At 44.1% G+C, this 24841-nt stretch overlaps 1 protein-coding gene across 1 annotated transcript; it reads left to right on the top strand.

Moving 5' to 3' along the window:
- Positions 1-18863: 18863 nt before the first annotated feature.
- LOC139388205 (choline-phosphate cytidylyltransferase B-like) lies at positions 18864-22867 on the top strand. The gene is made up of 8 exons (XM_071134763.1): positions 18864-18968; positions 19748-19847; positions 20305-20421; positions 20541-20692; positions 21646-21724; positions 21874-22016; positions 22195-22383; positions 22619-22867. Exons 1-8 carry the CDS (start codon positions 18864-18866, stop codon positions 22865-22867), a joined length of 1134 nt encoding a protein of 377 aa, XP_070990864.1.
- Positions 22868-24841: the final 1974 nt, after the last annotated feature.

The following is a 24841-nucleotide window of genomic DNA, read 5'->3' as shown; positions in this document are numbered from 1 at the left end:
ACCTTAAAACGTCTGTCCAATACCTAGCATTATTCAGTCCACATTGGTATGCAGTCTAATAGTTCGAAGAGAATGCTTTGCATCCTAAAATCAATTGATGACTAGAGGTCAAGCAGCGTGATTCTGGCCCCACAACTTCCATTGTAATCACATCAACAGTTATGTCTGCAGCTGCCGTAGAGAAACAAAAATCCGAAACAGGTTTGTTGAAGCTTAACAAAAATAAACAATTTAAGTTAATTTAATGGGCAAAAATTAGAGTGGAAAGTAATCCACAAAGCAGGTCGCCCCCTGAGTCAATATACTGTATGTACATCTTTATAAGGAAAATAAGGAAAAGCAGGGAATTGGGAAACAAAGCCATTTAACTGAAGCACCAGTTGTCTCCACTTTTTGTTGCGCGTAATTTGTTCTCATTGAAAAGGTATAATTGTCAGCAATTTGAAGATATTCATGCTAAATTTTAGAAATTAATTTCAATTGGAAAATGTAGAAATGTCAGCTCTCGTGAAAGGGATTTGATTTCTATTATCCATCCTCAAAAGACTATGATTCCCAAATACACTTAAGCAAAATCATTTGTGTTCCAGAAATTCAGTGCTTAAAGAGCGATTAGGCCATAAATGGATGCTCTTTGAAATGGAGTGAATGTGCTGGGCTCCATCTGAATGGAGTGAATGTGCTGGGCTCCATCTGAAAGGCACTCAATTATCCCTGATTGCTCCCCTCTATAAAGTATCACAGAGAGATACCTGCTATTGCTGTAATTTGTGGGAGAATTAACATGCTGCAATTTGAACTGGAGAAAATAGGAAACTGTGATGCAGATCAATACAACTGAGGAAGAAAAGGGAAAAGTGAGGGGGAAATGAAATAGGGGGAGATATAGGCGGGAGAACAATAAAAAGATGAGGGGGACAGTTACTGTCCACAAAACCCCAGTCCTCTTGGACAAACATGCAGCTCAACAACCCCATAACAAGTCCCCAAATCAGTCTCTCTCTCTCGCACGCTCTCTCGCGCTCTCTCTCCCCACATTCTCTCCTCCCCCCCCCCCCTCTCACTCTGTTGCTCTCAACTGTCTATCTCAAATCAGTATCCATTGTAACAGCTTGAATAGTATCATTATAAACCAGAGGTTTCTTTCAAAATCAGTAGAAACCATTGAATCAATCCCGTCTACTTGGAGCAATTTTAGTCCATCAGGATAGTGGGCAGGGCAAGGGGGAGTGGGGCTGTTCGTCCTGTGATGGGGGTTTCATAATACACTTTACAATAGAAGTGCATGTATAGAAGAACCTTTACTCAGATCTAATTGGCACCTGCCTTTCCCCTGGCAAAATGAGCTAAAGTCACACTGGTATGACACTCCCACTCACTACCACAACTAATGAATTCCTAGCCAGGTATGGCTGTAGCAGCATTCACCTTTCATGGTTAACCAGCGGAACAAACACAAATTGATCTGGGCAATATTTGTCCTTTTTAAAATATTTATTGAGGCAAATTACTCAACAGAGGAGAAGTCAGTGCCATGTGAATGAAATGAAACGAGGAATGAATCTCTCAATCGTATTTAATGAGGATCCCCTCAACTCTCGTACAATGTGGCAGGTTTCTCTCCCATTCATTTGACCTGGGTCATCTCCTACAATGTCTGATATCTGAACACTAGCTTACAATCCCACTGCCTTCAATAACGGACTCACACGTCCCTTATGCTAGAAAATGGTAACTAAACTCAACTCTAAGTCCAGGCTGTGGGTATATAGACATTTGATATAGTTGTTTTTCTTGGGAAGGCTTAATGACTACTATACAGGCAACACTTAAATGGAAAGATGCCATATGATGGCACTGCAGCCTATACAGTATAATTTAGTCAGTTATTATGGTTGGAAATGAGGATGTCAGAGAAGTGGGGAAGGGAAATAAATCAATTCCACCAGCTGACAGCTTATTTCGAGGATAAAGCTCTACCAATTACATAATTATACCAGTCAATTTCTAATCCAATGAACACAGACACCTCTGCAATGAATTCCAGGTAATTTAACAAAACAGAGCAAGGCTACAAGGGCTCAGCATTCAAAGCAGCCAACCTGTCTCTCTTTGTTGCTCATCTCTCTATATACTGTATCTCTCTGTCCCTTGGTATTCCTTTGGTCAGCCTTCTCCCACCCTGGCCCTAACCGATGAAGAGTAAGCCTAAAGAATAAGCCCTCTCCCACCCTGGCCCTAACCGATGAAGAGTAAGCCTAAAGAATAAGCCCTCTCCCACCCTGGCCCTAACCGATGAAGAGTAAGCCTAAAGAATAAGCCCTCTCCCACCCTGGCCCTAACCGATGAAGAGTAAGCCTAAAGAATAAGCCCTCTCCCACCCTGGCCCTAACCGATGAAGAGTAAGCCTAAAGAATGAGCCCTCTCCCACCCTGGCCCTAACCGATGAAGAGTAAGCCTAAAGAATAAGCCCTCTCCCACCCTGGCCCTAACCGATGAAGAGTAAGCCTAAAGAATGAGCCCTCTCCCACCCTGGCCCTAACCGATGAAGAGTAAGCCTAAAGAATAAGCCCTCTCCCACCCTGGCCCTAACCGATGAAGAGTAAGCCTAAAGAATAAGCCCTCTTTTACGTTTTCTGGTTAATCAAGGGCTTTATATTCAGCAATTCAACCTATTATTTATCAAAGATTATCACTTTCCCTCCTCTCCAGTCAACCCCCCCATCCTACCCTTCCACCAGCCGGTTACCATGGGTGACCCGCATGGTGAGCATAATTACAATGATTTGTGAAACGCCATGGCAACCTCCATTAAAGCAGGGTAAATACCAGGTCTTTGTGCAACACTGTTATTTCTGCTAGTGACGCTGGGCCAGACTGGGGAGTGAATGTGTAAATGTATATTTGCCTTTGCCCCCTGAGAATGTAAGCCTGCTAATGAGGACAGTAGTGAGGTGTCCAGGACTCTCCACCTCTCAATTCATTAATGCCTCTGTTTGGACAGGACTCTAAACAAACAATGGCCATTTCTTATCTGTAGCCATGTTAGCCTCAACTCCCCATCTTTACTTTCCTCCATCTATAAAACATAAACAGACCCCTGTATTTGTCCAGTCTTCTATTGCTAAGAGGACGTCTTTATTACAAGACAGGTGGCCCTGGGTTATTGGCTTGGGAGGGGTTAGGACAAGTCAGGCCTAGGTTAGGAGGTGTATAAGGTGTTTTGTTCTGTTTTCCACAATGTATTTGTTCAAACTAGACTCTCATTAAGGGTGCTTTACCATATTGGGCTAAACATGAATCATTTATATTCTCAAGGGGGTGCCGTGAGCAGATCTGTAATGTGTGATCTTGTTATTGTGAACAAAGTAATAATGGATGTATCAATAGAATCACGTTTCAAGTAAGACCCAAATGCAGACTGTCGAAGTAACAATGTTTATTACAGCAACAGGGGCAGGCAAACGACAGGTCAAAGCAGGCAAAGGTCGATAATCCAGAGTCGTGGGGCGAAGGTACAGGACAGCAGACAGGCTCAGGGTCAGGTCAGGCAGAGGTTGGTAATCCAGAGTAGTGGGGCAAAGGTACAGGACGGCAGGCTCAGGGTCAGGGCGGGCAGAAAGATCAAAAACGGGAAAACTAGAAAGCAGGCACAAACAAGAGACAGGAGCAGAGGTAAAACCGCTGGTATGCTTGACGAAACAAAACAAACTGGCAACAGACAAACAGAGAACACAGGTATAAATACACAGGGGATAATGGGGAAGATGGGCGACACCTGGAGGGGGGTGGAGACAAGCACAAAGACAGGTGAAACAGATCAGGGCGTGACAAATAGACATTGGATTATGCAGCAAGTTTACATTTGATAAAACTGTGTAGTCTCGTAAACCCAACCCTAGGCAAAAGCAGTGACTAGGGTACGGTTTCAATGATGGACTCTTTTGGCATAGAGGAACTATGCCACTACCTACGTCGATAAAGTGAAGACAATAAATCCCGGGACTCTCCTAACAAATCACGAGGCATTTATGCCAGAACGTCACATTTCGAAACCAAAGTTTACAGGAAAAAACCTTTGTAGTGATTTTATTGAAGGTAGTTGATGCAACCTAGCCACTCATTACAAACAACCTCCATAATCTACATCTTGCTAAAGTAGATACTGTTTAGTATTTTAGAGTAGTGACGTAGGCCGTGAGATGCCTAAAGAGTCTGTCATTGAAATTCGACCCTAGTCACTGTGTTGCCAAGGGTCAGGTTTTAGAGACTTCTGAAAGGTTGTCGCTCTTCCAGCGTTGAAGGTTGTTGATCTTCCAGCAGGACAACAACCCCAAACACACATCAAATGCACCCTGGAATGGTTCAAGAATAAACACGGGACTTTACTGGAGTAGCCAATGAAGAGTTCAGATCTGAATAGCGTCCGTAACCTATGGCAAGAGCAGAAAACAGCAGTTGGTGGAGGGCACCGTTCAAAAAGGGTTTGTCTGCAGTTATCTTGGCCAAAGGCTGTGTAACCAAGTACTAGCTCCAGGTGCCAATCATTTTGGCCAAGCCATTTGTCTTTATTTTTTAAATAAAAATTGTAAACATAAGTTTACAGAAATAAAATTGGTTCTGCAATGTTAAAAGTATTTTTCAAATTCAACTTATTTTTGTAAATGTTTTACATGTACTGTAAAGGGAGATGAGGATAGTGGGAAAGCTCAGATATTTGACGAGAGCTTCATTAGTCTTCCTTGCAGACTCCTCGATATGGGTTAGGAGTTTATCCTGATCAGATCACATGGGTCAGATCACATGATAAGGTCACATGATCAGATCACATGGGTTAGGTCACAAGATCAGGTCGTATGGGTCAAGACAAACTTCTGTCCCTGAACATGATTTGTCTGTGGTTTATGAGTGTCCTGTAATACTGTAGATCTGTGCAGTGTGACGTGTTCTGCTGTGTACCAGGCCACGTTCAGTGGGCTACAGCGTTTATCTCCCAGATGTCTCTAATTCTCAGTCTAATTACTGGACATTTAGAGCTGTCTCCATTATTAGTGCTGTAAATGCAGAGGAAACCCAATCCACTGGTTTGCAAACGGCTCTCTTAATTGGATGGAGGAATTCCAAAATGTTTACACATCACTCTGTATGAACGGGTAATGGGCCTGTGATAAAGTGGGGGTTTAACAGATGGTGCCATTTGGGTTGTGTGTCGCAGGGGTTAAAACAACTGCATTTTAGTTAAGTTGTCCATGAGGGATCTGAACAACACATAGGCACAGCGTAACACAATCATGCATGCACGCACATACACACACAGTTAACTTCCCAACTTCTCTGTATCTGCTTGAAACTAGGAAATGGTGTGCACTGTGATGAACTCTAACAGCTGCTAAGAGAGACTTGCTGCCAGAATTCCTGACAACCTCAGGAAAAAAACACATTTAATTAGAACTTTTATTCAGTAATTCATCACTGCATCAGAGTAAGCCACTATGATTTCCTTTAAATGGAGGATAATTCAGTGAGAGGGTTATAAACAGCATTTAAATGGGACTTGAGATCCACACACAGGCGGAGTCATAATAACCACTAATGACTGCTAATCAGGAAACGCTTGTGTGGCAGACAGGGCCCCCTCTCTACCCCCTCTCTGCCCTAACAGCTGCAATAAGTGAGAGAGACACACAAACAGATATGAGGAATAGAGAGAGGAGAGAGAGTAAGAGAGGTAGAGAAGGGGAGAGAGAGAAAGGAGAGAGAGAGAGAAGGGAGAGAGAGAGAGAGAGAGAGAGAGAGAGAGAGAGAGAGAGAGAGAGAGAGAGAGAGAGAGAGAGAGAGGCTTATGATGATGGGAACTCCAACTGTGTGGTAAATTCACATAATTTTGTACTGGTTAATTTTTACCACAGCAACTTGTGGGCAGCAGAGAACTATGCAGTTGTATCCGAGGGTTATTGGTTACAATCATAGAATGGGCCGCAACCTTCACTCTTAGAAAAAAGGGTTCCAAAAAGGTTATTCTGCTGTCTCCATAGGATAACACTTTTTGGTTCCAGGTAGAACAATTTTTGGTTCCAGGTAGAACTCTTTTGGGTTCCAGGTAGAACCCTCTGTGGAAAGGGGTCTACATGGAACCCAAAAGGGTTCTACCTGGAACCAAAAAGGGTTCTTCAAAGGGTTCTCCAACGGGGACAGCTGAAGAACCCTTTTAGGTTCTAGCACCTTTTTTTTCTAAGAGCATAAGACAAATAAGACAACGGACTGGGCAGCTCATATTCAGCTGTATGACACGTGTGATGACACATAGTACAGTATGTCTGTGGTAGGGCAGGTAGAGAAGTGTATGTGTATGTAACGTGATGTGGAACTCTTGGTGTACAGTACATGATAAGCATGTGTGTAATTTGAATGTATTTACATACAGCATGTGTATTATGTGTGTGTGTGTGTGTATGTGATTAGCATGTGTCATGGTGTGTGTGTGTATGTGATTAGCATGTGTCATGGTGTGTGTGTGTGTGTATGTGATCAGCATGTGACATGGTGTGTGTGTGTATGTGATTAGCATGTGTCATGGTGTGTGTGTGTATGTGATTAGCATGTGTCATGGTGTGTGTGTGTGTATATGATTAGCATGTGTCATGGTGTGTGTGTGTGTATATGATTAGCATGTGTCATGGTGTGTGTGTGTGTGTGTATGTGATTAGCATGTGTCATGGTGTGTGTGTGTGTGTGTATGTGGGGGTGACCTCTGCAGCAGAGGGATGTGGACAGGTGGGTGACATGGTCCTGTGGTTCAGAAATAAGGGCGCTAATCTGGGGCATGCAAACGGAGATGCTGTAGCTCTGCGTCCTGTCAACAGCAAGCCCAACCCCAAACTCACCCCTCGTCCCCAGCTCCACCTGAGACAAGGACACAGTGCGGCTATTTCTGTGTGAAGCTCGACTCCACAGAACGGCTTATGGGTCCCCTTTTATAAGCTGAGGGAGGGAGAAGAGGCCTTATCTAATGCCAGAACAGCCCTATCGCTCTGCTTGTCATTCCTCCTCGCAAGGTCAGCTTGGATTCTGAGGTTAGGTGATTGGATATGAATGGTCATAATGGCAGGGGTCATGAGACTCAGCTTAAAGAGATCAGAGGGGAAACAACTGCAAAAATACAATCTCCATAAATAAAGAGGCAGATTCCAATCTAAATTCATCATGATCAACCTAGAGTTAATCAACAGTCTGCATGGGGATCTGGTGGAGCTCTACTCAACTTGTGATAAGTGGCTGTGGTCTGGGGTCATGAAAAGAACTGAATGATCTGTGTGACTGTTGCTGTTCCAACAGGTGGGTTGACTTAGCACCTTTATTATCACCTCAGAGCACAGTCACTGAACACTGTCCTAGAAGACTTCTCCGGTGGTGGGAGACCACTGAAGCAGAGCTGTGAGTAATTATTCTGATTACTCCTGATTGTTCTGCCTGTCTACAGGAACAGTTTGGCATTACTCCTGATTGTTCTGCCTGTCTACAGGAACAGTTTGTCATTACTCCTGATTGTTCTGCCTGTCTACAGGAACAGTTTGGCATTACTCCTGATTGTTCTGCCTGTCTACAGGAGCAGTTTGGCATCACTCCTAATTGTTTTGCCTGTCTACAGGAGCAGTTTGGCATTACTCCTGATTGTTCTGCCTGTCTACAGGAGCAGTTTGGCATTACTCCTGATTATTCTGCCTGTCTACAGGAGCAGTTTGGCATTACTCCTGATTGTTCTGCCTGTCTACAGGAGCAGTTTGGCATTACTCCTGATTGTTCTGCCTGTCTACAGGAGCAGTTTGGCATTACTCCTGATTGTTCTGCCTGTCTACAGGAGCAGTTTGGCATTACTCCTGATTATTCTGCCTGTCTACAGGAACAGTTTGGCATCACTCCTGATTGTTCTGCCTGTCTACAGGAACAGTTTGGCATCACTCCTGATTGTTCTGCCTGTCTACAGGAGCAGTTTGGCATTACTCCTGATTGTTCTGCCTTTCTACAGGAGCAGTTTGTCATTACTCCTGATTGTTCTGCCTGTCTACAGGAACAGTGTGTCATTACTCCTGATTGTTCTGCCTGTCTACAGGAACAGTTTGGCATTACTCCTGATTGTTCTGCCTGTCTACAGGAGCAGTTTGGCATTACTCCTGATTATTCTGCCTGTCTACAGGAACAGTTTGTCATTACTCCTGATTGTTCTGCCTGTCTACAGGAACAGTTTGTCATTACTCCTGATTGTTCTGCCTGTCTACAGGAGCAGTTTTTCATTACTCCTGATTGTTCTGCTTGTCTACAGGAACAGCTTAGCTACATACTCCACACAGCTCTCTCATTCATGGTTTACTGACTGTGGTCTCCACACCTTCTTAGGATGGCCACATGGTGCTGGGCAGAGGTGATATTTAGAGACCAAGAAGAAAGAGAATGAGAGAGAGACAGAATGAATGAGAGAAAAAGATGGATAGACAAACAGAGGGAGAGAGAAACTTTTGTGAGTGTAATGTTTACTGTTAATTTTTGATAGTTTTTTTCACTTTTGTTGATTGTTTGTCATATGCTTTGGCGATGTAAACATGTGTTTCCCATGCCAATAAAGGCCCTTGAATTGAATTGAGAGAGAGCGAGAGTGAGAAAGAGAGAAGGAGAGGAAACAGAGAGATTACTAAAGACATCTCTATCCCCTAATGAATAAGCAGTGATGAGAGAGCAGTGATGACTACAAGGCTACAGTTCCACTTGTCTTATTAAGGTCTCTATTTAATTAGATCTGCTTTAGCTGACATCCGCATAGCAGTTGTTTTGGCGGTGTCTGGGGTGGAACTGCGTTAGAGCTGTCAAATCCACAAGAGGTTCCTGGCATTATAGCTACAGCGGACATTGCCATTGGCTTCATAGAGTCACATTAACAGAAATCCAATGCAGCCTTGTTTACTTGAGCATAATTATTTCTAGATTACACAGTTTTTCGTTCTGAACTTCTAACACGGCTATGGCTTCCTGACAATGATCTCAAGAGCAGCTGCTCACCGATTTGACGGCTGTAAAACAGTTCCACCTCCAACACTGCCAAAACATCCGCTATGCGGGTGTCTGCTATCGCCTGTTAACACCTGATCTGATTGAATCTAGGCCTAGATTTCTGAGTGCTGTTCTCTGTGTTGAGTTTGTCACAGAGCTCATTAACCTTTGACCCCGGGGCCAAAGGGTGAGACAGTGTTTTGACAGGACTGACAGCTGAGGGACTGGGGTGGCGGTGTCAGTGAAAGACAAGTAGTTTGACCATGGCCTAGGAATGCTCCCCAGGGTGGAGGTTGGAGGGGCTCGACTTTAAACGCAAGCCAACGGACACATTTCAAGCCAATCAAAACATAGGACGCTATGAGGTTAGCTTCTACACGTGTCACATAACCCTTGCAACGTCACCTCTGTGTACTACTGTGCACCTCCCATAGTCTGTTCTTGACTTGTGGACTGTGAAGAGACCTCTGGTGGCAGGTATTGTGGGGTACGCAGGTGTCTCTGATAGTGGTGTAAAGTACTTAAGTAAAAATACTTGCAAGTACTACTTAAGTACTTTTTGGGGTATCTGTACTTTATTTTACTATTTACTATTTTACTATTTTTACTATTTATATTTTATATATAACTCTTACTTTACTACATTCCGAAAGAAAATAATGTACTTTTTACTCCATGCATTTTCCCTGACACCCAAAAGTAGTCGTTACATTTTGAATGCTTAGTAGTACATCCCTGGTCATCTGATCTGGGGCACTCACTAAATACACATGATTGTTTGTAAATTATGAGTGTTGGAGTGTACCTCTGGCTATCCGTAAATTTAAAAAACAAGAAAATATTGCCATCTGGTTTGCCTAATATAAGGAATTTGCAATAATTTATACTTTCACTTTTATGTTTGATACTTAAGTATATTTTATACTTTTATGTTTGACGTATATTTTACCAATTACATTTACTTTTGATACATAAGTATATTTAAAACCAAATACTTTTAGACTTTTACTCAAGTAGTATTTTACTTGGTGTCTCATTTTTACTTGAGTCATTTTCTATTTACTCAGGTATGAGAGTTGAGTACTTTTTCCACCACTTGTCTCTGAGCTGTGTGCTAATAGTTTAAACAGACAGCTTGGTGCATTCGATATGTCAATACTTCTCACAAATACAAGTAGTGATGAAGTCAATCTCTGTTCAGACCACTCAAGGAGCACACACAGATATACTAAACACTCACAAAAATCCAATGGAGAAACTGAATGCCATTGTCTTCAAAGCATGGGATATTCATAGACACTTACATACTGTAGGCCAGGGTTCCCCAACTGGCTGCCCGTGGACCGAATATGCCCTGCGGGTGACTCAATTTGCCCCCCCTTCCCCCAAGTTTTCTGAGCAAACATATTTAAACATTTTACACCTGGAAGCAAGTTTTGAAATGGTTATGTTTTCATCAAATATTATTTCTGTTTGGGGTTCTTTGCAGTCTACAATGATTTGTAATTATGTTCCGGCCCCCTGACCAGCCGCTCAAGAAAAAAATTGTCCCGCGCCTGAATCGACAGTAGTTGATGATCCCTGCTGTATGCTGTGGTCATCAAACTATATACATTGTGTTGTTCCTAAATATTTATAAACTATACCAAAATTCATACTTTGACTAAATTGCTACGGTCAGCTTTTCTCTCCTTGCTTTTCTCTATGTCAGTTGTAATAATTGGTTTATTTCAAATCAGTGATATCCTTAAACGTTTTCCCTGAACATGATGTCTAATTCTCTATCCCTCGGTCTCCCCCTCGCTCTCTTCCCCTCCCCTCTCTATCCCCCCCTCTCTTCTCTCCTCCCTCTCTCTCTTCTCTCCCCCCTCTCTATCCCACTCTCTCGCTCTCTTCCTGTCTAATTTACAGCTCAGCCTCTGTGACCATGTCATTCTGATGTCACTTGAAGGTCAGTAACCAGGCCTGGAGGCCGGGAAGGGCATCATAGTGTTGGGATCATAGAACTGAGACTCACCCTGTTCTGCACCCTTAAGTCCCCAGAAATACCACCTCTTATTTAATACAACCGCCTGAAATCACTTCAGCAGGCAGCGAGGCCAGCATTCTGGACATGAAACCTTTCATCCATTCTGGACATCATCCCAAACATACCCTTCCCCTGGCCGGGCCTGTCATCTGCGCAACAAACATCTTGACAATGAGGGTACTGCCTGGTGCATACCCCAACACATTAGAAACACACACAGACATCACTCCACCTCCTAACAATGTGGTATAACCTATACATCCACCTCATACCATACAACCACCAGCACTATCCAATAACCATCATTTAATTTAGTCCCATTAAGCCACAGCCCAATCCTTAATGAGTCTGACCCCATTCCTGTGTAGCCATGCCATATCAAATACATACTGGCAACGTGATTTTCCAGTATCCCTCCGTCACAATGCATGCACCTCTCCCATTATGTCTTGTTCCTGAAATATCAAACGACACGTTTTGTGGTTCTGACAACAGAGAGTACATAATTTGGGAATGCAGACGAACATGTGCTTGGGAAAATTTTTACTCAGATCATATCTCTCCTCCACACACCTCCACCCCTGCCTCCCCCCTGTCCCAGCCCTGGGTGAGTTATTGCCATAGGCATGCTCCACATTTTCAAACAGAGGCAGGTCCACGGACAGATAATGGGTCTAATTTAACTCTGTGGCTGGTGGCCAGTGGCCAAGAGGTCAGAAGTCAGACTTCTCACAGTGTTCCACAGTCCAGTGGCACAGAGCCATTAGTCATAAACTTAACTTCATTAAACCTCACTACACTGCCCTCTTTGGGGAGAAATAACTGACCCACATTACCCTGGAGGGATTGCATTTACATTTTAGTCCAGAGGGACTCACAGGAGTAATTTGGGTTATGTGCCTTGCTCAATGGCACATCAACAGATTTTTCACCTAGTCAGCTCAGGGATTCAAACCAGCAACCTTTTGGTTACTGGTCTAACGCTCTTACACTCAACCAGGGTCCTAGACCTAGGTTACCACCAGATGAAGCCCAATTCTGGATCACTGGAGACATCAGGGTACATACAGCCTGTGGTGGTGAGGAAGTAGACACAGGTGGTGTGATGGTCTTGCTTGGCTGTATGTTTTTGGCTTTGTGCTGCAGCACAGTGTTAGCTCCTGGATGGCTCTTGTATCTAATCCGGCAGTCGGCTAGTTCAACATCTTTGTGTTGCTGGGTCAGAGAGGGTTGATTAAGCCTGGCCCGAGGTGCTAATTGTGTCACACTGAACGTTTTCTAAGTAGAAATACGAGCAGGGTCATAATGCCTCAATAATCATTGCTGTTGTGTGTTGTATTCTGGGCCTTACTAAACAAACCTTTGGCCTTCTGAAGTAGGTCATCTCATTGGGGAACATTTCAGTGCCAAGAGGCCATTCAATTCACTCAGATGGCAGGTTACTATTTAACCTGTTTCCAAGAAGCAAGTGGAACCACCATTAATAAAAGTAGGGACCCATGTTGGTTTAAACACTGTGGAAAGATCTGGTTCACCATCAACAATAGAATGTAATTGTGATATCTGCTGCCCTGCATGCCAACATCATTGGCATGCTTAAGAGCAGCTGGTCTCCAACAGGTGGATCGCCAGCTACCAGTAGCTTTGAGCCCACATATGATTAGCTCGCCAAAAAATGCTAAAAGTACAAGCAATTTTTCATGTTTTCCACCGCAGACTAACATAAACAAATCTCCCAAAGATCAGACAACCACAAGCTCCCAGCTACTAACTAATCAACACAAAATTGACACTCTCCCACCCTTGGTTAGCCACTTTTGGCTTAAAAAGCCAAACTTAACACAATATCTTCCAATTAATGTCCAGAAATATTGCCCCTGTCTGTCTGTGTGGCACACATTTATTTATCACTCTGTGTGTAGCCAGCGAGTTGATGTGATAACAGTCTTGTGGGTTGACAGAAATGTGTAGCCAGTTGATGTGATAACAGTCTTGTGGGTTGACAGAAATGTGTAGCCAGTTGATGTGATAACAGTCTTGTGGGTTGACAGAAATACTTTTACCAAAACCTTCTAAATTAAATGTTAAATTAAGTAGGCTTACCTGGCAGAAGTATATCATGAGTAAGTATATCATTTGTATATATTATTTGTTATTAGCTTACTTTGCCATGACATGAGCAGCAGCAGTACAGAACCATCACTAAACCTGCACATTGGGGCGGCAGGGTAGCCTAGTAAGCGTTGGACTAGTAACCGGAAGGTTTCAAGTTCATATCCCCGAGCTGACAAGGTACAAATCTGTCGTTCTGCCCCTGAACAGGCAGTTAACCCACTGTTCCTAGGCCGTCATTGAAAATAAGAATGTGTTCTTAACTGACTTGCCTGGTTAAATAAAGGTTAAAAAACAAACATTAGATGGACATTCCTCACTTGCTAGATGTGGTGCAAATAAAGGTCCAGATGCGCAATTTGTTATTTTTCTTCCATATGTAAAGAAAATGGTCTTCTGATGTGATTTAATCATTGACATAGACTCAGAACATCCAATTTCCATTTTTCTCTATGAACAATTGTAATTTTGAGAGTGAAAAACTAGCACAAATCCAAAAACAGAAAAAATAAAACTGAGAAAACATCATTTGGGTAAATATATATAATTCACAGATTTTATAGCCCCCCCTTTACAGTTGTTTATGAACCATTATTTTACCAGGTATATTGACAGAAAACATAGTGCACTACTTTTTCTTGTACACTAAGGACCGGGGGAGGGGTTGAAGGGGAGAGGAAAAGAGGAGAATTTGTATATTTGAAAGCTAGAAATAAAAATGGTACTTTGCAAAAACAAAAAATCAAATGTAGCTCTCATGCTAGACAAGGTTGGAGACCCCTGCTTTAGAGCCACAGGGACATGGCAGCCTGCCACCTCAACTCAAAAACTCCACAAGGGTTTGGGGGAGGGGGCGCCAGGCCTTAGAAGAAAACCACTGCCTGAACAGAAGCTAGACATGCTAGAGCCGACCCTATTCTCTCAATTTTAAAACAAACACTGAGAGAATGTTGCTTTAAAAATGATATTTTACTACTGCAATGTAATGGAACTAATGCTCTTTCTCTGAGATATGGGTGCCTTGTGGCTGTCAAATAGTATATGTACACTACCGGTCAAAAGTTTTAGAACACCTACTCATTCAAGGGTTTTTCTTTATTTGTAATATTTTCAACGTTGTAGAATAATGGTCAAAACTATGAAATAACACATATGGAATCATGTCGTCACCAAAACAGTTTTGCCAAAAAGTCAGTGTCTGAATATTTTACGAATGCACTGTATTTGATAAGATTCAACCAAATTTGCTCCAGCAATTACCGCGAGCCCGTCCTCCCCAATTAAGGCGCCACCAGCCTCCTGTGCTACAAACATACAGGTTCACTACTTCCACACTACCCACACAATCACTTATGCCTGCATGCATTTAGGACAGAAAATGTGGCTACCTATGCACTGCCACAATCTTATGCAAAGGTAACTGAACTAAATGGCTATCCCCCTGTAGCACTCACTTCTGTCATCATGAAGGGCTTTGAGAGACTTGTCAAGGATCATATCACCTTCACCTTACCTGTCACCCTAGACCCACTTAAACTTGCTTACCGCCCCAATAGGTCCACAGACGATTGAATCGCCAACACACTGCAAACTGCCCTATCCCATCTGGACAAGACGAACACCTATGTAAGAATGCTGTTCATTGACTATAGCTCAGCATTCAACACCATAGCACCCTACAAGCTCATCATCAATGTGAGGTCCTGGGTCTCAACCCCACCCTGTGCAACTTGCTCCTAGACTTCCTGATGGGTCGCCCCCAGGTGGGGAAGGTAGGAAACAACATCTCCACTTCGCTGATACTCAACACTGGGGGCCCACAAGGGTGCGTGCTCAGCCCTCTCCTGTACTCCCTGTTCACACATGACTGCGTGGCCATGCACACCTCCAACTCAGTCATCAAGTTTGCAGACAACACAACAGTAGTGGGCTTGATTACCAACAACGACGAGACAGCCTATAGGGAGGAGGTGAGGGCTCTCCTAGTGTGGTGTCAGGAAAATAACCTCTCACTCAACATCAACAAAACAAAAGAGATGATCGTGGACTTCAGGAAACAGCAGAGGGAGCACCCCCCTGTCCACATCGAAGGAACAGCAGTGGAGAGGTGGAAAGTTTTAAGTTCCTAGGCATACACATCAAGGACAAAATGGAATGGTCCACCCACACAGACAGTGTGGTGAAGAAGGCGCAACAGCGCCTCTTCAACCTCAGGAAGCTGAATAAATTTGCCTTGTCACCTAAAACCCTCACAAACTTTTACAGATGCACAATTGTGAGCATCCTGTCGGGTTGTATCACAGCCTGGTATGGCAACTGCACCGCCCACAACCGCAGGGCTCTCCAGAGGGTGGTGCGATCTGCACAACGCATCAACGGGCAAACTACCTGCCCTCCAGGACACCTACAGCACCTGATGTCACAGGTAGGCCTTAAAGATCATCAAGGACAACAACCACCCGAGCCACTGCCTGTTCACCCTGCTACCATCCAGAAGGCGAGGTCAGTACAGGTGCATTAAAGCTGGGACGGAGAGACTGAAAAACAGCTTCAAGCTCAAGGCCATCAGGCTGTTAAACAGCCATCACTAGCACAGAGAGGCTGCTGGCTACATACAGGCTTGACATAATTTGCCACTTTAACAAACGGAACACTAGACACTTTAATAATGTTTGCATATCTTGCATTACTCATCTCATATGTATATACTGTATTCTATACTATCTATTGCATCTTAGCCTATGCCGCTCTGTTATTGCTCATCCATAGATTTATATTTATATATTCTTATTCCATTACTTAGATTTGTGTGTATTAGGCATTTATTGTGGAATTTCGCTACACTCACAATAACATCTGCTAACCACGTGTATGTGACCAATAACATTTGACTTGATATGATTTGATATGGATGCATGTAGCCACAAAATCACATACAAACCCTCCCTTCTACTCATCGTTCCTTCAACACATGGAAATCCCTCTATACCCTACCATACAATAAAAATGATTAGTGTGGTTAATGGTTGGAAGTGGATTACCCATACTACCATCTTCAGAAGTACAGACCTAATGCTACTCTGACAGCCTGTCAAATGGCAAACAGGCTACAGTCTGTCTGAAGCCTAGCATCTCCTTCAACAACATCTCCCTCTCTACAATCACACATTGGTCCTGAGGGACAGATCCCCTTGCCCAGGAGCCATTAAGCCATACCGTGAACAAGGCTGGCCGAAATATGAGTACCATTGTTGAGAGCTGGGCGCTGTCTAGTTTCACATTTCTCAAGAAAGGTCCTGTCGTCACTGCCTCTCCCTGACTATGGCATAGAGGGAGGGTTATGGAGGGCCATGGAGGGGTATGGAGGGGACTCTGGGGAGGATAGGGCCAATAGGATCATCTCATTGTTCATTTCATAACCTTGAACAGTTGTGTTTAATTGGATAAGCTAGTAGAACATTTATAATCTAGCTAAACGGCCCGGCTGTTAAGTTAACCATCATTTGTTGATTTGAGCGCTAAGCTGTTAATTGAGAAAGCTGGAAAAGATGGACAGTGTTCAGTTATCTAATCTGTTTTGATCTGATAACACCACCAAACGCTTTACTGAGGACACTGAACTAACACAGGGCGATCAGTCAGATAATGAGGACCAGAGCACTTGTCCCATTTGATCCAGGCTCAGCAGCCCCAGTACTGTCTGTCCCCCATAAGCCATCTATTAATCAAGGAGAGACACGCAGCTGTTTGACACCCCCCATTCTTCCCTCTCAGGGCCTCCCAACCCAATAGAGCAGATAAAAGGATCCCACCCCACATCCCCTCCCTACAGAACAGGTGTCCACTGGGGTGATGTCACTCCCACAGACCAGACCCACCAAGACTAACTGACAACCTGGTCATGTCAGCAGCAGCAGCAGGGACCAGCATCAATGGTCAGGACCTACTAGATGCTTGGTTTCATTATCCATGTCTTTATCCATGTCTTTTCTGAGGTCTCAAGATTTCAGTTAATGTTAAACCAGTCTACATTCAACCAGTCTACATTCAACCAGTCTACATTCAACCAGTCTTGTATCTTTGTGTTTCCAATTGCCAGCTGGCGCCATACTTTCCAAAGGCATTGCTTCTTACACAGCTGTAGACTAGTACTCTACTGCCCTCCACTGGTCTGAAACTTCAATGGAGGGAGACAATATTTACACTTGGAACTGGCACATTTAATTCAAACAATGTGAAGCGAATGGTGTGCTTAACTAATAACACATACATATGGCCTGAACTTTGCAGAAATAGTTATTTTATTGTCCATCACATAAATACTGAATTTCAAGCCCTCAAGGAAAAGGGTATGCAATCATGGTCTGTATTACAGTATGCTGGAGCTGGAACTCAGGCCCACAGATAGTTCTGCCTCCATGACATCCCCTACTGATTCTACATACCCATCCATCCTAGACAGAGTTCTAAACTTCTGAGAGGCCTTACTGATAAGTAACATGCTTCAACCTCAACAACATCACTGTTGTGGAGAGGTCAAAACAGAGGTGGTTCAATGAGCCATGCTTACTTGATGACTGATGATAATCCCGTGTGGCTCAGTTGGTAGAGCGTGGCACTTGTGACGCCATGGTTGTGGGTTTGATTCCCATGGTGGACCAGTATGGAGAAGAAAAAATAAAGTATGAACTGTATTTACATTTTAGCAGAATCTCTTGTCCAGAGCAACTTACAGTAGTGAGTGCATCTACTGGTCCGGCATTGGGAATCAAACCCATAACCCTGGCGAAAGCACCATGCTCTACCAACTGAGCCACACTGTATGAACTCATTACTGTAAGTCGCTCTAGGTAAGAACATCTGCTAATTGACTAAAATGTAAAAATGTCATGATTAACCTTGCCTGAAGACTTGTTAGCTCCTTGTGCTATGGCCTGTAGCTCAGTGGGCTAATAAAACCTGTTTTCTCCATGTGCTGCTGATTCAGGCATAAGGGCATAGTGCATAGTGCCCTTATGCTTGAGGTGAATTGGGAATCTTGATAAAGTGGATTTACGATCAAAGGTGTGTCGCATGGCCAGTTAATGACGTTGTTTGAGTGAATGAGGTTTCACTAAACATTGCATAATCAGTGGAGTTGATAGATAGGCACCTTGAGGCTGCCTCATGAACAACTTGTCCCACTATTATGTTTGGGTCAAGAGGTTGCCTCAGTCAGATCATATTTAAGAGCAATTTCTATGAATGAAACTAGGAAATATCATGTTAAAAAGAAAATTACATTATTCCATGAGACAAAGTTAAACATCTATTTCAAACGGATGAACCAAGAATGAGGCAGATAACAGAATGAGGACATTAACATATAAGCTAGGCCTACGTCAAAAAATAAGAGGACAGTCCGATTGTAAAGGTCTGTTTAGACCTACACGGGGAACTCCTGATCCACCCTGTGTCTTCTACAGGGCTGATGAAAGAGGCCTGAAGTGCCCTAATACTCTTACCAACTTGGCTTGAACTTTGCACGTTAGATTTGTGTCACCGGGGTCAGACCAGCCAGCAACATGCAAACTTTAAAACTCCCTCACAGATTGCAGAAGTGTAACACTGACAGGGTTGGAGGACGACCAGGTTGACGAGGTACCAGTCGACAGGTAAACAGGGCAACAGATCATCCAGCATGGTGGGAAGGAGACGCGGCTCCAGAGCCACCAGGGGGTCACAGAAGCCCCAACAGCAAAGCACGGGGGGATCCCGCAAGGAGGGTCAGTCAGACTACCGAGAGGTGGCATATAAAATAGTTGAAAATACAAATGTAGCCCATAATGTACTTGTATAACATAGGCGGCTACAAATTATTCCTCAATAAATGTTATGATATTTTCACTGTAAATGTTAAAGCATTATGGGAATGGTCTAGCTCTTTGAATGGTAAATTGATCTCTACAGTCAATGAAAGAATTCTTAATACTTAACATAGATTTTTTTTAAACCCTTTGTTAGTCTTTTCTCAAATCATGGGCATATTTCAAACAGTTCAGGGTTCAAAGTGTACTGACAACTCTACAGATAATTCCTAATAACCATATACACTCCCACCCACTAGCTCTCACATGCAGAGGAAAACACGCATGAAGCCAGAAATTCCTTGTATATTCAAACGCTTATTAAAGCCCTGATGATTTCCAGAACTGTGAATATACACGCCTTTACTTATGTACAGACATCCCTTTCCACGAGGTCAGTTACAGACGTAGGATCTTAATTTGAGACAGTTTGCTACAACAGGAAAATAACCCTGCAGCAACATGAAATGTGAATTATTATGTGGATTATAATTAATGGAATATTTTTTGTATAGGTTGATCCATTTTTCGTTAGGACAAAGTCGGACATTCTAAAGTGGAAATGACAAAATTTAGAAGCCTTTTTAACCTCGAATACACTACCAGTTTGCATTTCCTGCTGTGTTAGGCCCTATCCACAGGGGTACTAAAATTCTCAGCAACAAAAGAGTGATCAAATTAAGATCCTACATCTGTAACGCTTTCTGTTCCATCTCAGAGGCTGAGAGAGCCAGCATTATTTGCCAAGGAAGCAGGATATGAGTCGGAGGTCCCTCATGAAAAGCTGACCATCGCCCAAGCCAAGAGAGGCACACCAGGTCAGTCATCTACTCTGTGGTCTTACCAGGTCAGACCAGTCACAGGTGAGTCAGACTAATCAGAGGTCAGTGTGACCACCAGTTTGATCACTCCTGCTAGGATTAGTGAGGAATGACAAGCGAAAGAGGAGACCTACTCAGTTGCACAACTGAACGTTGCATTTAACCCAAATCCTCTGAATCAGAGAGGTGAGGGGGGCTGCCTTAATCGATGTCATTGGCACCCAGGTGTTATTGGGTGTTAACCGCCCCAAGGGCAGAATGGCAGATTTTTACACCTACACCGGCTCAGGGATTCAAACCAGCAACCTTTTGGTTACTGGCCCAATGCTCTTAACCGCTAGGCTACCTGGGAAAAAGGATAAGCAGAGGTAAGAGGCAGTCAACAGAGGGAGGGATGGAGACTGGGAGAACGTGGAGAGCGACAGATCAAATTAGCATTTTTCATTTGTTATAGCAATCCGTCCGGTCCGAGTCTATGCTGATGGGATCTTTGACCTCTTCCACTCTGGACATGCTCGCGCTCTGATGCAAGCCAAGAACCTGTTCCCCAACACACATCTCATAGTGGGAGGTAAATAGTGCCTTTAAAATAGATCACAGACAGCGATTGGATCATATTGATCAGATCACGAAACTCACATTTTAGCGGCACAAGGTGTAAATTAGGTTTTTGTGTGTCTGTCCTCGAAGTCTGCAGTGATGAACTCACACACCGGTATAAGGGCTACACGGTGATGACAGAGTCTGAGCGCTACGAAGCCCTGATACACTGTCGCTATGTGGATGAGGTGGTACGGGACGCTCCCTGGACCCTCAGCCCTGACTTCCTGAAGAAACATAAGGTCAGCACTTCTGGACAAGGGTCACATATACTGTACATCAGTGTTTCTCAACCAGGGGTACTAGGCCCTATCCACAGGGGGCACTAGGCCCTATCCACAGGGGGTACTAGGCCCTATCCACAGGGGGTACTAGGACCTATCCACAGGGGGTACCAGGACCTATCCACAGGGGGTACCAGGACCTATCCACAGGGGGTACTAGGCCCTATCCACAGGGGGTACCAGGACCTATCCACAGGGGTACCAAGACCTATCCACAGGGGTACCAGGACCTATCCACAGGGGGTACTAGGACCTATCCACAGGAGTACCAGGACCTATCCACAGGGGGTACTAGGCCCTATCCACAGGGGGTACTAGGCCCTATCCACAGGGGGTACTAGGCCCTATCCACAGGGGGTACTAGGCCCTATCCACAGGGGGTACTAGGCCCTATCCACAGGGGGTACTAGGCCCTATCCACAGCGGGTACTAGGCCCTATCCACAGGGGGTACTAGGCCCTATCCACAGGGTTACTAGGCCCTATCCACGGGGGTACTAGGACCTATCCACAGGGGGTACTAGGACCTATCCACAGGGGGTACTAGGACCTATCCACAGGGGGTACTAGGCCCTATCCACAGGGTTACTAGGACCTATCCACAGGGGTACTAGGACTTATCCACAGGGGGTACTAGGACCTATCCACAGCGGGTACTAGGACCTACCCACAGGGGGTACTTGAGAAGACTCATGAGACCATAAGCTTACTGGTAAAATGTAAATGAGGGGGTACTTCAAGGGTTCTCTGGGCAGAGCAAAATGTACTTGGTGGTACAGTAACTGAAAAGGGTTGGAGACCATTGCTGTACATTACTCAATATTACTAACAATCAGCCTTAAAATCTGATATAGAGCATGTCCCTTTTTTCTGTTATAAAATCACCTTAATGCTATCCTGTGATTTCCCCAGATTGACTTTGTAGCGCATGATGATATCCCATACACGTCTGCTGGATCAGAGGATGTCTACAAACACATCAAGGAAGCAGGTAACTGACTGATCTGCTCTGAAACAGATATTAACCTGTAGCCAATGGAGATTGTATCTGTGTGTGTTTGCTGAGTTACAGCCTACTATTTGTCACTACCTGTGTCATCTTGACTGTGTTTGAGCACTGTTCTCTCTGTTGGGTTTCAGGGATGTTCGTGGCCACACAGAGGACAGACGGCATCTCTACATCTGACCTCATCACCAGGATAGTGAGAGACTACGACCTCTATGTCCGACGCAACCTGCAGAGAGGCTACACAGCCAGTGACCTCAACGTTAGCTTCATCAGGGTAAGAATGACATCATAATTACCATAGAACAATGAATGAAGTTGGAATAAACATCTGTTACATTAGCTTGCATTTGAGGAAGATGAATGGTTGTTTCAGTATTGGTGGTTGTGGTTGATAAACACTAGACCATCTTTAGCTGATTCCCTACAGCCAACCGCATGTCTAACTTGTGCAGGAGAAGAAAATCCGTCTTCAAAACCAGGTGGATCGTATGAAGGAGACGGTAAAGACAGTAGAGGAGAAGTCCAAGCACTTTGTGCACTCGGTGGAAGAGAAGAGCCAAGACCTCATCCACAAGTGGGAGGAGAAGTCCCGGGAGTTCATTAGTAATTTCCTGGAGTCGTTTGGTCCAGGTGGAGCGTGGGTAAGTTTATCTTTAGCCCACAATAGATAGATACTATGTTAGGAAGCATGAAAGGTCAATAGGGGAAGATGGTTAGTAATGATCCCATTCCTCAAAGTAAGTGACTAGACAATATGAACAAGTAGTTTAGGAAAAAAAACGCTCAGTTGACAAACAATAACAAAACATATCATGCTGTCTCTCCCCCTGTCTTTCCCTCTCTTCCTCTCTCTCCCCCTCTCTCCCTCGCTGTGAGCAGCATGTGATCCAGGAGAAAAGTGGACGCATGCTCCAGGCTCTGTCACCCTACGCATCGCCCGTCGCCTCGCCCCGTGGCTCCCCCAGCAGCAGCCCCACCAGAGGGCGCTCCCCATCGCCTCCCTCCTCTCCCTCCTCTCAATCCCCTCGTTCTCCTCGTTCCTCCGCCACCTACCCCAAGGGTGCCTCTGCCCATCCCTCAACTTCCCTCAGCAGCATGAGTGAGGGGGATGACGACGAGAAATAGAGACAGCACTGTCCCTCAAACACTCAGTGTACAGGTAACTGCCGAAATAAAGGAAACACTTGAAGAAACACTTGACTAAATGAGAGATACAGGACAAGGGAAGATTGGTCTTTACATCCTCAAAGACATGCTTCTGTCAGCTGTAACTATTTTGAATGTGTCAATAATCATGTGTATTTCAAACATAGACAAAGATAGATTCAGATTTTTGACTTTGTAGATGTAACTGCCAAAATAAAGGAAACATTTGAGTAAATGAGGGATACAAAGTATATTGAAAGCAGGTGCTTCCACACAGGTGTGGTTCCTGTGTATATTAAACAATTAGCATCCCATCATTCTTAGGGTCATGTATAAAAATTCCCAGTTGCCCATTATGTTGGCTAACATGGCTAGAAGAAAATATTTCAGTGACTTTGAAAGAGGAGACTCAAAGTAGCATAGAGGGTTTAAATGGTGTGTGGGTGTGTCTCAGTCATCTGATCTCAAACCAATTGAACACTTATGGGAGATTCTGGAGCGGCGCCTGAGACAGTTTTCCACCACCATCAACAAAACACCAAATGATGGAATTTCTCATGGAGGAATGGTGTCACATCCCTCCGATAGAGTTCCAGACACTTGTAGAATCTATGCCAAGGTGCATTGAAGCTGTTCTGGTGGCTCGTGGTGGCCCAACGCCAGAGTAAAAGACTATGTTGGTGTTTCCTTTATTTTGTCAGTTACCTGTACATGGTTACTTTGTGCACTGTGTGTGTGTAAAATGTCGCCCACAGTCTACCATATTTTTGTTATTTTATTGTGTAGGTCGTAAGGTAACTGAATGCACTGTTGAAACTACATTCTCACTTCTGATTCCTGAACCACACAAATACATACAACTAATACCACTATTTCACTGTCTAAACCTGGCTTTATTTTAGCAACATGCTTAAATGTGTGTTCAGTTGTCTATGATACAGTGCATTCGGAAAGTGTTCAAACCCCTTGACTTTTACCACATTTGGTTACGTTACAGCCATATTCTAAAATGGCTTGAATCCAGTTTTTTGTTGTTGACGTTTTTGCAAATGTATAAACAATTTAAAACTAAAATATCACATTTACATAAGTATTCAGATACTTTACTCAGTAATTTGTTGAAGCACCTTTGGCAGCGATCACAGCGAGTCTTCTTGTGTATGACGCTACAAGCTTGGCACACCTATATTTGGGGAGTTTCTCCCATTCTTTCTGCAGATCCTCTCAAGCTGTCAAGTTGGATGGGGAGTGTTGCTTCACAGCTATTTTCAGGTCTCTGCAGAGATGTTCGATCAGGTTCAAGTTCGGGCTTTGGCTGGGCCACTCAAGGACATTCAGAGACTTGTCCTGAAGCCACTCCTACGTTGTCTTGGCTGTGTGCTTGGGGTCATTGTCCTGTTGGAAGGTGAACTTTTGCCCCAGTCTAAGGTCATGAGCGCTCTGGAGCAGGTTTTCATCAACGATCTCTCTGTACTTTGATCCGTTCATCTTTCCCTCGATCCTGACTAGTTTTCTAGTCCCTGCTGCTGAAAAACATCCCCACAGCATGATGCTGCCACCACCATGCTTCACTGTAAGAATGGTGCCAGGTTTCCTCCAGATGTGACACTTGGCATTCAGGCCAAAGAGTTCAATCTTGGTTTCATCAGACCAGAGAATCTTGTTTCTCATGGTCTGAAAGTCATTTGGGTGCCTTTTGGCAAACTCCAAGCGGGCTGTCATGTGCCTTTTACTGAGGAGTGGCTTCCGTCTGGCCACTCTACCATAAAGGCCTGATTGTTGAAGTGCTGCAGATATGGTTGTCCCTCTGGAAGTTTCTCCTATCTCCATAGAGGAACTCTGGAGCTCTGTCAGAGTGACTATCGGGTCACCTCCCTGACCAAGGCCCTTCTCCCCTGATAGCTCAGTTTGGCCAGGCGGCCAGCTCTAGGAAGAGTCTGGGTGTTTCCAATC

The sequence above is a fragment of the Oncorhynchus clarkii genome, chromosome 29 (genome assembly GCF_045791955.1).
Source record: "Oncorhynchus clarkii lewisi isolate Uvic-CL-2024 chromosome 29, UVic_Ocla_1.0, whole genome shotgun sequence".
Lineage (NCBI taxonomy): Eukaryota > Metazoa > Chordata > Actinopteri > Salmoniformes > Salmonidae > Oncorhynchus > Oncorhynchus clarkii.
This window is presented reverse-complemented; position numbering and strand designations above follow the sequence as displayed.